General features: G+C 57.0%; 1 protein-coding gene across 3 annotated transcripts in view; it reads right to left on the bottom strand.

The window, feature by feature from the left end:
• The window catches only part of NHSL2 (NHS like 2), a 150780-nt gene that overhangs the window by 56885 nt on the left and 79465 nt on the right, over positions 1-14430 (bottom strand). The window contains exon 1 of one of the 3 annotated variants that reach the window (XM_043522182.1): positions 7103-7441. The exons of the other annotated variants lie outside the window; for them this stretch is intronic. Coding sequence (XP_043378117.1) covers positions 7103-7166 — 64 coding nt within the window. The 5' untranslated portion in view covers positions 7167-7441. Of the gene's footprint in view, positions 1-7102; positions 7442-14430 lie in introns of those variants that run through there. 3 annotated transcript variants of the gene reach the window in all.

Raw genomic sequence — 14430 nt, 5'->3', positions numbered from 1 at the left:
AAAAAGAGAGCAGCAGGATCTCACTGAGCACTGCAGAGGGGGAGTAGTTTTTTTCAGGCTGTTTCAAGCTGTTTGTTTTATTATTAGCAGGTTTGTTGCCTAAAACTGCCCCCTTGGGAGAAAAGCTCTTCGGGACAGATTCTAGCCCCCCAGCCCTTGGACGGCAAGGAAAGCACCTCCTCAGACCCCTGATCCTCCAAGGACAGCTCCAGCAGAAAAAGGCAAGGCAGGACGGGTCACCCCTGGTATCTCCAGCACCAAGCAGCCCCCTTTTCCATGCACAGGGAAGGCACCTGTACCACTGCTGCCAGTCCTCTGTAAGGGATACGGAACAACGCTTTGCCATGAGCCGCTGGGGAGCAACCCCTGGGGGTAGGGGGATAACGTGTCCTACCAGGCAGCAGTGCACCAGGGGCTCCAGAGCTTTGCACGAAGTGCTGGACAGTGCCCGGCACAGATCAGCGGTGGGCACCCTGCTGGCCGTCCCGCCTGGGGCACCTTGCTGAGCTGCAACCCACGCAGGGCCGCCCAGAGGATTCAGGGGGCCTGGGGTCTTCAGGGCACTTCGCCTAAGACACAGAGTGGAAGGACTCCCGCTGCCGAATTGCCGCCGAAGACCCGGAGCAGAAGAAGAGGCGGCGGGTCCTTCACTTTGGGTGTGTTCAGCAGCACTGAAGGACCACTTGCTGCCGAAAACTCTTGTAGGGGCCCCTGAAAACTCTCGTGGGGGCCCGCGGCAAATTGCCCCACTTGCCCCCCCTTTGGGAGGCCCCGAGCCCGTGCTCAGGGCTGGAGGCAGCCCCTCGGCGCAGGGCGCGGGCAGCCCCATTCAGCTTTTGCTCACTGTGATGAAGTGGGACTGTTCTTAATGTTTCCTCTGAATAGTGTGGTGGTGCCTCAGTTTCCCCTATGCAGTTCTTAAGTATCTAGGGGGTGAGATATGGGTGTATGATCATTGCAGAGCCCTAGAGGGCAGGTGTGTGCAGGGGTCTGGACACAGAGAATGGGCGACACTCTGTTTCCTGGCAACTGACGGCCTGGGCCCTTCCCCCCTGCAAGGTGAGAGCTAAAGGGTTGGAGAACAAAGGAATCAGGTGACCTCCTGGCCTGGGAAAGGGGAAAGCCCAGAGGAGGAGGGGCTGGAGGGAGTTTCAGTTTGGGGCTGGCTGGGACATGGAGTGAAGTGCAGACGTGGTTGTCTGGCTCACTGCCCCCCAAAATGGACCCAGCTGAGGGGTCCTGTTCTCTGCACCTGCAAGCTCTGTTTTAGACCATGTTCCTGCCGTCTAATAAACCTCTGTTTTACTGGCTGGCTGAGAGTCACGTCTGACTGCGGAGTTGGGGTGCAGGATCCTCTGGCTTCCCCAGGAGCCTGCCTGGGCAGACTCGCTGTGGGAAGCGCACGGAGGGGCAGAGGATGCTGAATGCTCCAAGGTCAGTCCCAGGAAGGTGGAAGTTGTGTGAGCTGTGTGTCCTGCAGACAGTCTGCTCACAGAAAGGAGATTTCCCCAGAGTCCTGCCTGGCTTCGTAGGGAGCAGTTCCAGAGCATTGCCCGGGGACTCCGTGACACCCACAAACACTGGCAGAGTGAGTGCCATCCAGCCAACAGCGGGCCAGGGCCAAGAACGCAGCGAGGGGTGACCCGGGCCGAAGGGCCTGCCTGGGAGCCCCAGACCAGCCCCAGGAAGGGGCTAACCAGCCGCCAGGGTCAGGGCTGGGCCAATGGCAGTGAGGCCAGCTTGCGTTCTCATTGTCTGAGGGCGCTGTCACTTCACACTGTGCGGCAGCTCTGGGGGCTGAATTTGTTGGAAACTGAATGGGATAAAAGGGTCGGTCTGCCCCCTGCCTCCAAGCTCAGGTCCCCACTCTGCCAGATCAAGCCCCAGGGATCCCCCCAGATCGGCCCTGGGGGGGCAGTGGGAGCAACTGATTTTATTTATTTAAAACAAAAAACCGACATCCACACTTCCCGCTGGTTTGGCGCCACCAAGAGGTTCCCATCTCCTCCAGGGAAACTCTCGGTCACTGCCCTCCGCCTTCCCTCCCACAGCGGCCCCTGCTGCTCTGTGCACTGTATGTGCAGTGCCCAGCACGTTGGGGCCCTGATTCCACAGGGGGCCTTCGGGCACTGCCCCGCACCCCCAACCAACAGCCATCTATTTACACCAACTTCTCGAAACAGACGAGAACCAAAGCCCAGACCAAAAGTAAGAGTCCATGGCCAGGTACACACAGTCACCCCAGGGGATAAATGCGAGAGCTCCAGGGGAGCCTACAGAGCCCTACAACTTTGCCATCGGAGAGCCTTCTAGCTGCAGCATGCTGTCACAGGGCCAGGGCCCAGCCCCGAGAGAGAAGTGACCGGCTCAGGGTGGGTCTGGATCTAGATCTGAACTCTGCCTGGGCACACCTCAGGCCTCGCCTGTAATCCCTGCGGCACTGCTTTTACTACCACCAAGATTTTCAAGCGGTTTCGGTACCATGGTGCAAAGCCCTGTGTGGACACTCAAATTCAATTTAAATCTGGCTCCTATCGACTTAGCTTCACTTGATTGCTTTCCATAAAAACCAGTTCACTGGGAAACTAGAGCAACTTTGCACAGAGACCAGGCCTCAGGTGCTTGTAGCACTTAATAAAAAGACAGCTGTTGGGTTCCTAACTCACCGCATCGCGCTTTCAGTCACACAGCACAGACCGGCTCAGGCTGTCCCAGCCAGGCCTCACTGTCCTAGGCCTGGTTTATTATTGTGGGGAGGGGGCTCTTCCTAGTTTTCCCCTTTGCACCCCCTCCCCAGCGGCCAGCAATGTTGTCTGTGTCTCAAGTGCACAGAGAAGACAGAAGAGCCTCTCCAGTGCACAGAATAGCTTAATGTAGAGGAAAGTGGAAGCATGTTGGTGTGGAGGGAGCAGCCAGCAGGGCAGCTTGTCAACTCGTCCATAGAGGGCAGACAGAGGAAGGAGAGGATGTGGGAGCTGCCCGCAGGCTGCACTGCCCAGTTTCCAAGCGGCACACGCCCCATCATGCCGGTACCAAACCTGCCAGCAGTGAAAGCCTGGCTTCTCCTGTCATGATGGAATGGGGGAGGCTGACAGCTGCGATGGGCATGGGCCACGGGCCAGCCTCATGGCCTAGCAGCAGCACAGGCTCTCCACTGCCGTGCTGAAGACCCAGGCTCATGGGCAGGGACTTGGGTGAGGGACACCCAGGGCTGGGCGTAGGGCATGGAGGCCCTGGTGCAATTCCAGCCCAGGCTGGAGTCACTGCTCAGGCTCCCAGTGGCCTTGGGGAGGGGAGGGCTCAGTGCAGTTCCTAGAGGGCAGGTGTCCACCATTGGCTGTTTTGTCAGTCTTGGCAGAGGCTGGACTCTCCTCTCCCCCTAGAGATGCCCCCAGTCATGGCTGAGGTGTACTGGCAGGGCAGTGTGTGGGCATGACGGGGGAGGACAGCTGCTCTTGTGGGCAGCACTATATCTGCCCTGCCACAAAGGAAGGGTCCCCCAGAGAAGGGCTGCGGTCACAGTCGTTGCTGAGCTCTGCCCTTGCAGAAGTGCTCACGGCTGCTGACTGGGGGAGCTGCAGCCCCCAGGCGCTAACATGCTGCGGGGAACCCAAGACTCCAGGAAGATGGTGCTTCCCCGTGCACCTCGCTACCCTCACGGCAATGCAGGCTCTTCCGTCCCCAAGGGCAATGTAAGGAAGTTGTGTGTTAGAGGAATGAGGCTGCGCAAGGGGACCAAGAGGCAAGACACGTGGGATCAGAAAGGGCTCGGAAGGGCAGGGCAGACACCTGACCCCGCACGCAGCTGCTGAAATAACATCGATCCCCAAGTCTATAGCAAAGGGCTCTACCTAAAGGTCCTGGCCCCACCCCCACCCCTCCCGGCCCTGCAGCTGCCTCTGGGGGATGCAATAGCTGTCACCAGCACGTAGCACCACTGCCCAACAGTGCAGGACAGGAAGAGAATACCATTACCCAACAGAAAGGGAAGCGGGGCCTGTGGGGAAGAGCACACAGAGTTAGCACCCAGCTGTAAGGACAATCGGCTGGAAGCCATTAGCAATGCCCAGAACTCAGTCATCCAGAGCACCCATGGCAGACGCTCTACCACCTGCACCTTCCCAGCACCCCCTCCCCACCCCAAATAACGCAGCCCTGAACTCCCACCCCAGCCCGGGAGGGGAGCCGGAACACAGGGGATGCAAATCCTGTGCTCTGGGACCCCAGCATTTACCTTCCACGGGCCAGGCAGCCAGCCAGCATCTCAGACACACACACCTGTCCGGTAAGCCAGACGACACCAAGCCTAGGATACCCCACTCATGCCCACATGCCTTTCCAACTGGCCATCACACAAGCACCCCTGCCACTGGTGATCACACAAACTCCTTGCTCAGCCCTTGCACTCCCCAGCGCAGGTCCCACGTACCCAGCGGGAATGCGCCTGCCTTTCAGTGACATTTGGGTCTCTTTCATGGAGCCATATTCTCCATTTTCTTCAGTGTATTGTGTAAGCTGTTTCGGGGCAGAAGCCTGGAGTCCCAAGAACCTCCTGGCTCACATGCCCTCAATGCCAATAGGGCAGTGCCACCTCCTCTCAGCAACAAGGGGGCACATTCCCATAGCTATAAAGAGCTTCCTTCTCTTGCCTTTTAGCTCTGGATCCTCCCAATATGATTTCAGCTCTGACACCCACTCCATCCCCTCTGGCTGCTCCATATCCCCCTCCACTCCGTATCCCCCTCCGGCTAGTGCCCCACAGACCAAGGGTCACGGAGACCACCTTGTGCTCCCATTCATTTGGACGCAGGAGTCCCGGAGTCAGTCACTGTTCCTCTCCCGGTCACGGTGCTGCCCTGTATTTTACTGCACATCCAAACAGTACAATGGCAGAAGCCACGAGTGCTGGAGGGAGCCAGTCCCTGATTCAGAGCTCTCAGACACCCGCCTGTGAGCCTGCTGTAGCGCTGGATGGGTGGAAATGCATGCTCAGCAGGGCTCCCTGCCATTTTCACAGCTGCCAGCAGAGTAATTACATCCCAAGGGGCTGGGAAACACAAACAAGCACTTGAGGGAGAAGGAAAAACCTCAAACTCCTGGCCAGGTTCAGCAAGGCAGCACTGAGCTACAACCCCGGGGCATGGGGGTAGCACTAGAAAGCAGGGCAAGGACTACAGCAGTGCTGGCTTGCACAGCCAGGCACCAGCCCCATCACCCGGCTGTGGAAGAGAGCAGCACAGCTGGAGAACCCTGCACAATCCATCAGTGCGAGCCCTGGGCGCCAAATACGTCCCCAAAGCACAATGGACAACCCAGGGGATGCACCACGACAGTTGCATGAAGCACTAATTGCTGCTCCATGCCCACTGATCTCTCAGCTCCTGCACAGATCAGACCTCTGGCCCATCCAGCCCAATAGCCAGCTCCGATCATTCACGATCAGATTGCTGACACAGCTGGCCTGGAAACCTGCCTCCTGCCAAGTGACCAGACTCCATGTGGTCTAGTCCTGGTCAGACCCCTGACCCATCCGCCCTGCACCCCACCAGCTGCCACATCAGACCGGACTCCTGGTCCATCCGCCCTGCACCCCACCAGCTGCCACATCAGACCAGATCCCTGGTCCACGTAGCTCAATGTTCTTCCTCTGGCAGGGACCTGTACCAGAACATGAAGGGGCGCCCCACAGAATCCAGAGCAGCTGGACCCTAAACATGAACGCTCATTTAGCTGGAACATCCAAAATCCTGAGTGTCCCACAGCACAGTGTCACCCACAGTAACTAAAGCTAACTAGCCAGACCAACTGCCCATTGACAGGGCAACGCTGGAGCTGAATGGACTTGGCTGGGCTCTGGCGGGGTCAACCATCCCATTTCTAGCTCTGGTTCTAAGCTGTATTATGCCCCGCCCCACCAACCATCTGGCCCTGAGATATTCCCATTGCATATGCAGGAGAGGGGCTCTGGGAGCAGCTGCCAGCTCCCAGCCAGATAGGACACTCTCCAAGTGGTGCTTCGCTGCACTTCCTTGCTGCTCACGCCACATCCCGGCTCTGTCCCCACCCGCTAGGATCAGTGGGGCAGAATGAACACAAGTTACGGTGTGTCAGCATGGCCACAGCCCCCGGTGCACAGGCCACTCTGGAGACAGCAGCCCACTGGAGAGATGGAGGGGAGCCAGGCTGAGGGCAGGTGGCTTCCCCGCCCTGGCTGCCAGTGAAGGGAGGGCTGCTCACTGAGTCTGGGCATGATTAGAGGGGCAGAAGGAAGCAGAGGCAGTTTGCACTCTGGGTGTGCGACTCACTCATTGCATCTCCTCACTTTCCCCGACAGAGAAACACCCAAGCAAGGGACCATTATTGCTCTGTCTACCCGGCAGCGCCGCAATGTCCCTGGGAGTGGGGGCTTCCAGTCTCCTTTACCTGTTGCCCTGCAAAGGGGTGACGTGCTGGGTGCGCAGCTGTGGACCAGGATGTTTGTGCCTGGCTCCAGAGCTGCCTCTGGCATCAAGTTCACCTCGCTATCCCAGCTACTCGCCACCAGGTGCAGCCCTTAGCACAGTGAGCACCATCCTGCCCAGGACTCCAGCCCAGTGCTGAGCACGCCCCAGAATAGCTTTATAAAAGGGGGCTGGTTTGTGCACATCAACGCCCCCGTTGCTCTGCTAAGGGAACCCCTGGATTAGGACCCAGTGCCATGTCACAAGCCCTAAAAGCTGTTGGCAAAGGCAGAGAGACAGCTGCCTCCCCGTGCTGCAGCCCCCACATCAGTGGTCAGAACCAGCCTGATGTCTTTGAAACTGTCTCCAATATGCAGGCCAGGTTCAGTGATCTCTGCCCTGGGCCCAGTCCAGACAGATGGGCGCCCCACCAGATTCAGAGTCTACCTCAGAATTCTTGGAGGGGCCCCAAGTCCATGCTGCCCCACTGGAGAGCAAGATGCCCCTGTATGTGCCATGTCCAGTGCCAAGCTCATCACTGGCACCTAACCAAACCATCCCCAACGTTCCAGGGTTTCTCTGGTGTCCTGCCTGTGCTCCTCACCAAACGCCCGGCTGGCCTCCACCCCACTGGCATGGGACTCACCGCGCTGTCATCCTACCTGCCCTGTGCCGGGAAAGGACCAGTGACTCAGACCAGTCCATGGCCGTGCGGCAGCTGCCCATCACTCCACATAAAGTGCCGACCCCCGCGGTAGAGCAGGGATTATGGGAACATCCAACCAAAACAACAGAAGAGTCTGCGCCGGAGACCCCTGGCCACACCCCACGGCTCGGGTCAACTCTGCTTCTAAATAGTGCCTTCGCTCCAGCCAGGCGTGGAGGGGAGAGGGGGGGTCCCCCAGCCGGCCCCGGCAGCCAAGGCTCCTCTGGCTGGGGGTCCCCACAGCTCCGCTCACAAGCTGGACGGCGCTTGCCTCTGGTGCCCACTGGGTCCTGTGTCATAAACACCCCGAGGGGTGAACTTCCTCTGCCTCCCCACCCCGCTCCAGCGACAGACGGAGGAAATGACCAGGAACCGGCTGTTGGAGTCAGTTCCCTGCAGCCCATTGTCCTGGCCCCGTCCCCTCTTCCTTCCCAAGTGCACAGGAGGCTGGGGGAGGGGCCTTGCTTTGCATTCTCTCCCTCCCTCCTCAGACACATCTGGACCCTGCTTTGGACTGTTATCCCCAGGCAGAGAAACCCCTCCCAGGGTCCCTAGCTGGAGCCAGTCCCTGTGGGAGGCTGGGCCTGTCCATAGTCCTACGCTGATGGCCAGATGCCCAGCCACTGGGAAACGGGGAAGCTCCACCCAAGGCAGCAGAGCTGCCTCTCAGCTGCTCCCCACCACAGCCACATCACACCCCCCACCCCAAGCAGCACCAAGGGGCTGGCCCAGCCTGCAGCGGAAGATCAGGGATGCAGGTTTGTTGCCTAAAACTCCCCCTTGGCAATAGTTCCTGGGCTGCGGCTCTCCCCCAAGGAGCCCACTGCCAGCTCCCATAGACACAGGTTAATGCCAGTCCTTGGAACTGGAGCCCTCCCAGTGCCCCAAAATGCTCCTGTCGACTCCCAGGGCCATTTCTCTGCACCCAGCTGCCACAGTGATGGGTGCCCTAGGCAGGGGCTGGGTGCTGCCAGGTGCTGAGCACCCTCAACCCCAAAAGTCAGTGGGAGAGGAGGCTGCCCAGCACTGTGTGTACAGGGGGTGGGGTGGGGTGGGGGGGCGGCAGTTGGGTCACAGGCGCAGACCCTACCCCAGGCAGCACCGCGTGACTGGCACAAAGACTTCTGGGCCAACGTGGGGAGTTGCACTGCAGCCCAACCACCCCTTTCTTTCCCAGCGGTTCAGCTCCCTTGCCACTCCAGTTTGTCCCACCCCATCTGCACATGCCTGACCTCCCTGTGGGCTGTCCATGGCGCTGGAGGGAGCAGGGGCACCGCAGTGCTCACTTGGCCAGGCTGGCTCAGGGCTCCTGCTCCGTGGGGCAGAGTTGTTGGCCTGCAGAGCACGAGGCAGCCCCTAGAGAGATGCAGGCGCCGCCTTCGACCCTGGGCGAGCGGAAGGGGGGGAGGGGACGGGGCACTCCATGAAGCTCTGGAGTTGCCAAAGCATTAGGCCTCTGCCTGAAGCATGCTGCTGGGAGGCTGATCCCTGCCGAACCCCTAGTACTGCTGGTGCTGGCAACTCGCCCACTTGGGAGAACCCCAGGGCCTCTGCCGGCCAGGCTGTCCCTCCACACAGGATGGCAGTCACAGCCCCCCTCCAGTCACTCCAAAGGCATGCTGCAAACGCAGGGCGCAGCAGAGCCCGGCTGGCAAAGCCATGACCCAAATGGCCCTGTCCTAGGTCTAATCCAGACGAGGGAGGAAGTGGTTGGAAAAGTGTGCAGCTCTCAAAGGAGAAGGACCCGGAGCTCCGTGGGGCAGTGAACCAAGCCCTCGCTCTTCATTAGCCCCACATCGCATGGCCCATTTGCCACCACCCAGCCAGCCAGACGGGGTGTTCAACTGCCTCCCTACCAGCATTCACCGACTAGCAGCACCCAGCCCGCAGGCCCCTCACCCCAGAGTGACTGCACTGCAAGAGGCTGAGCACTGGGGGGGGAGCCAGACTGCCAGCCCTGGAGAGGAAAGGCCTGTGAATCCCTAGCGCAGGGACAGCACAGGCAGGGCACACTCTGCCTCCCTCCATGGCTTTCCTGCCGAGGAATCACGTCTGGGGGAGTAGGAGTCCGGGCTCTGGAGCACGATGCTACCCCCAAAGAACCTGATTATTGTCGGCATGAGGTGTGGCTGGAGACTGCTCCAGTGCAGCTCCCACAGAGCTCAGAACAGCCCTCCAACAAGTCACTCCAGGCCAGGCCCAGGGCGGTGAGAGGCCCAGAGCCCATTCCCAAGCTCTCTTTGCACTTCCTCCTTCTACAGCCCCTCGGCTTGGGGTGGGTGGGGATCAGGAATGAGCCTGGGGCCTTCTTGCTGCAAGAGCTGGGGAACCTCGGCTCACCTCCCAGCAAAACAAACACCTACATCCAACAGCAGCTAGGGCTGGGTCCGAGCCCTGGGCCGGGATCTGAGCTCCAGCTGCGGCTCATTAGTAGAGAGGGGACCATATGCAAACCCACAGCTCAAAAGCCTCCCTTGGAGGGGTGCTGATTTGGGTCAGGATTCCAGCTCGCTGCAGGCAGACAGAGTCAGACCTGGGGTTTGGTTGCACCCAGTAAAAACGTTCCCCTTCCCCTCCCCCAGCTCTTTCATTTGGGGTAATCTGCTTCCCGCTCTGCTCTGTACAGTGAGAAGAGAGGGGCATGGACCTTGCCAGCTCTGTATCTGTCAATCACTTTTGTAGCAGAGATGTGGGGGATGGGCATGGAGCACATCACTCACATGTCACTGGGATCTGGAGGGACTGATGAATGTGTGCAGGTTAAGTGATGCAGACTCAGATTCTTTCACGGGGCATGTGTACTTTATAGTGTCGTTCCCCTTTAAATGTGAGACTGAGAGCCAGGTGGGAGGGGGTGCAGGCAGGGTGACACACACACTGTGCTCTCACTCACTCTTCTGGAAACTTTGTATTTGTTCTTTCTTGGCTACTAGACATCACCGCCAGGCAGAGTGTGCATGCTTAGCTGTGTGCATGTGTGTGTGTGTGTGCGCGTGTGTGTGTGTGTGCGTGTACAGGAAATACAAGCTTGGAGGACTCACAGCTAGGTGGGGACATGGGAACAGGCTGCACATGCTGGAAGGTGCGAGCCGCAGAATTGGAGAGAAATTATTTGGGGTGGGTCAGGAGGGTGGAACTAAAGGGAAATTTAGGCTGAATACTGGGGAAGTCTCTCCAGGAGCCCCAATGCTTGGGACAGTTCAAACTAGGCTGGACAATGCAGTCCCCTGGTACAGTCAGGGATACTCCTGAACTGTCAGGAAACAAATGGGCCTTTTCCTTTGCTAATTTCAGTGGTGCCCCCATGCAGGGCTGACTCCTGCTTCCAGTCCTGCCAAGGCCAGCACACCAGTTCCTGCTGCCTGGGCTGACGCTCCCATTTCATAACGTGGGCAGCAAGTGCCCAGTCCCCGATCGCTGGGGCCGGGTGCTCAGTCCCACTGGGGGCCAGGCCAGGGAGCCGCCTTCTCATGGGGCTTTTTCCTACCAAGTGGCAAAAAGACAGGAGAAGGAGTTTTGAACTCTGACCAACTCCTCTATCTTTAGGCTGCCCGAACCCACTCACCCCTGATCCTGCCTCAGCCACAGACTAACCTCCCTGCTGTAAGGCCAACAGGCAACATTTCTGAAAGCACCTAAGTGACTCAGGTGTCTAAGGCCTGTTTCCAAAGAGAATTGGGCACTGCAGCACCTACGTCTCATTGGCTTTAATAGGGGCTAGGCCCTTCAGTGCCCATGTCACTTCTGAGACTGGGACGTGGATTCTAAATCACGCAGGCACTTTCAAAATCAAGCCCAGTGCTCCTTTGTTTGTGGTTTCAGGAAGGAGCCAAACTGGGGATTGGCTGCTACTTGCCCACAACAAGCGGAAGATGAGGTACCAGGGCATCGCATCTCCCAAAGAGCCGGGATTTAAGGCACCACAGATTCAGCAACCGCCCCTGCCACCCAGCCCCAAGGGATATCCTGAGTAAGCCGGGGACATGGGTCATCTCATCCACACACAAATTCAGCTCTCATCTCTATGCTGACAGCTCCCAGCCCTACCTCTCTTCTCCAGACCTGGCTCCGTCTGTTCAAACTGCCATCGCAGCCTGTCTCTGATGGCTCCTCGGGGATGTCTAGCTGCCCAACATGGCTGAAACAGAGCTCTTCATGTCCCCCAGTCCCTCCCTGTTCTGCCTTGCTCGATCACCGTGGACAACACCACAACCCTGCCTGGTGCTCAGGCCCATAACCTGGGCATCATCTTTGCCAGGGCCTTCTCTCTAGGTCCTCACATCCAGGCTATGTCTAAGCTACGCCTTTCCGAGCCATCCACACAGCTAAAACCCTCGCCCAGGCTCTCATCTCATCTTGCATCTCACCCACTGCAACATCCTTCTCTCCAGCCTTGACTAATGTCACCTCGTCCCACTCATACCCATTCAGAACAATGGGTTCTGCTGCAAGGATCCTTCTTCTAGCCCTCAGCTTTGACCACATCATCCTCTCTGCATCCCTCCACGGGCTCCCCCTTCTGCACTGCATCAGACAGGAGCTACTTGTTTTCACTTCCAAGTCCCTCCACAGACCATCCCCACCCGACCTCTCATCATGACAAGGCTCACCTCCAGCCGAGCCATGAATCCAGCCTCCATCGCTCATGGGTTACATGTTCAAACAAGCCCCTTCACGCTTTCCCCCCTGCTGTCCCCACATCTGGGAGGAGCTCGCTGTAAACATCTGCAGAAGTGACCCCTTCTCTTCCTTCAGATCCTGCCTCCCAGCTTTCCTTTGCCAAGATGCCTACTTGAAGCTCTCTGAGGTAGACACCATCTTTCTGCTCTGTTTGCACAGCACCTAGCATAATGGAGTCTTGCCCCACCACTGGGGCTCCTAGGTGCAACAGTAATACAAAGAAATACCAGTGTAGTGGCTGAGGTGTGGGGAAATACGAGCAGAACCCATTTCCCATAGACACAGGTTAGCCACGCCATAGTTTACATGTGACCACCAGAGATCAAACTGTTTAGCTAGCAGGATCTGCACAAGTGTGGGACAGGAAGGGGGGCTCTTGTCCTGCAATTCATGTGGAGATAGACTAGGGACTGGAACTGGATTCCTTTGCCCACCGGGAATGGACTCTCAGCACAGCCCCTGCTTGCTGCTGACTTGGTGTTGCTGAGCTAGTGTTTGCTGCCATTTCCCCAGCATTCCCCCACAGGTTACGGCAGACCTGACACTCCACGTAGCTGCAGAACTGAATCTTCCTTGCTGCTCTTTGTTCGTTTTCTCTGAACCAACAAACATGACAAGCAAAATGTCAAAAATACAGAGAAGGGAAGCAGCTCTCTGGATGCGACCTTTCTGCAGGTCTCAAAATGCAGTGCCGGAATTCCATTTCCAACCCTGCACGAGCCGTCATGCTCCACAGCTGCATGGCTTACCCTTGCAATCAATCTCTTAGAATCGAGTGACCCTACGCCCAGGCAGCAGGTGAACACTCAGAAGCTCAGGACAGAATACACACATCACTTCCCGGACCCACCACCTTCCTCGGTCACTTTTTGCACACATTTCTGTGAGCAAAACGTTGTCCTCAAGAAACCCTGTGGAAACTGAAAGCATCGGGCATACTTGCACATGAGGGTGTGTGCATCATTATTCACAATGGCCATGTTCCCCAGGCCAGCTTAAAAGTTCTTAGCAGATCTGGCAACCCTCAAATTGGGACGTGGAAACAATACCATGCAACTCTGTGACTAATTTCACAGCACAAATATTCAGCAATAGCGGCAGTGAAGAGTTCACGAGCATTCCACAGGCTGAAATAGGTTTGCACAGCCACTTGTGGATTAATCAACACATCCGTGAAACCCAAGCCTGTTTGGGGCTAATCCTCAAACAGGGAGGGGCTAATTCATCTGATGAACTGCTCACTGCAAACAGTCTGGGAGAAAGGCAGCTTTCCCTAATCAACCCCAGCACACAGTAGCAAATCTACAAACAAACAGCATGCATGACATCAGCCAAAGAACCAGGCCACAAGCTCCAAAACCAATGGCTTCTCACTCAGCCTCTTCCTCTTTGCAGGCCTCCAGCCACTAGAGGGATTCTACCCAGAACGAGCAGAGCTGAGTCCAGTAGAGGGCAGCGATGCATGTAAATGATTTGATTGGGTTTGGCTCTCGGGCATACACTGTACTCTCTATTCCAGCCTTTCTGCAGAAGCTTTGCTGTCCAGGACCTTGATGCAGGAGAGAAGTTCCAGGTTCATACAGAAGTGGGAAGGAGAGGGAGCCTCTACAATACAACACATTGGTGTGTGGAACCTCAAAGGGAGGTTCCTGTAGAGCTGATGCAGAGTCAAGCTGATACAAGGTCTCCTGCAGATCCATACAGGATCCCTGGCAACACTAGATCCATTACAAGGACTGTCCTTCAGCACTCCTGCTTCACAAAGCCAGCCTAGGAACCATCCAGGCATCACAGAGGAATTTGTGAAAAACACTAAGAAATTTAAGGAGACTTACACACACACACACATTTCCTGGTGAAATGGGGAGGAGCTATGGGTATACTAGGCCATCAGGCCCTACGCCAGTCTGTGATGCTTGTTACAGACATCTCTCTACCGTATACTGAGGACACATGGGGAGATGGAGAAGGGCAGAGTTAAGGTTACCAAAGGGTCCCAAACAGTGACATTTGTTTAAGGTGTTACGCTAACTTAGAGTGTCCTGGCTTTCCAACAGAGGTTTTTAACCCCAATGCATTCTTGTAAGGCCTATTCTTTACCTTTAATTAGGATATGTATTTAACAACGTTAGCTCCGCTTTGCGGAGGCTGTGTCTGAGCGTGTATTCCTGGCTAAGCCAGCCATTACTGGGGAATAGCTGTAAGCGTGAGTGGCAATAGTATAAAGACTCCTTCCTGCATTGCCTTCTGTCAGGGGTGAGGCATGAACAGAGGAGCTGTTTGCAGAGGCTGTTGTGCACTTCCACTCCCCCCCATAAAGGACTTTAAATGTAAGGGATTAAGCCATGGCTAGATGCAGATGACCTGATTCTGCTCAGTTCCACCAGTGTACCTCCATAGATGGCAGCGGTACAGTTCCGCCCCAGAGTCTATCATTCAGCTGAGCAGACAGCCCCATGCGCTGTCAGGTCAGCAATCTCCAGCCTGCTCAGCCAAGACATCTCAAGGCTGTTTGCTGACACTAGGCAGTGAACTGTGGCCCAGAGCTCCAGCCGCAGATGACAGTGTCACAGTCAAAAAATGGCTCTGCTTCACTCACTCACC

Source organism: Chelonia mydas, chromosome 9 (genome assembly GCF_015237465.2).
Source record: "Chelonia mydas isolate rCheMyd1 chromosome 9, rCheMyd1.pri.v2, whole genome shotgun sequence".
NCBI classification, from domain to species: domain Eukaryota; kingdom Metazoa; phylum Chordata; order Testudines; family Cheloniidae; genus Chelonia; species Chelonia mydas.
The sequence above is the reverse complement of the archived record's forward strand: the minus strand, read 5'-3'. Positions and strand labels throughout refer to the sequence as shown.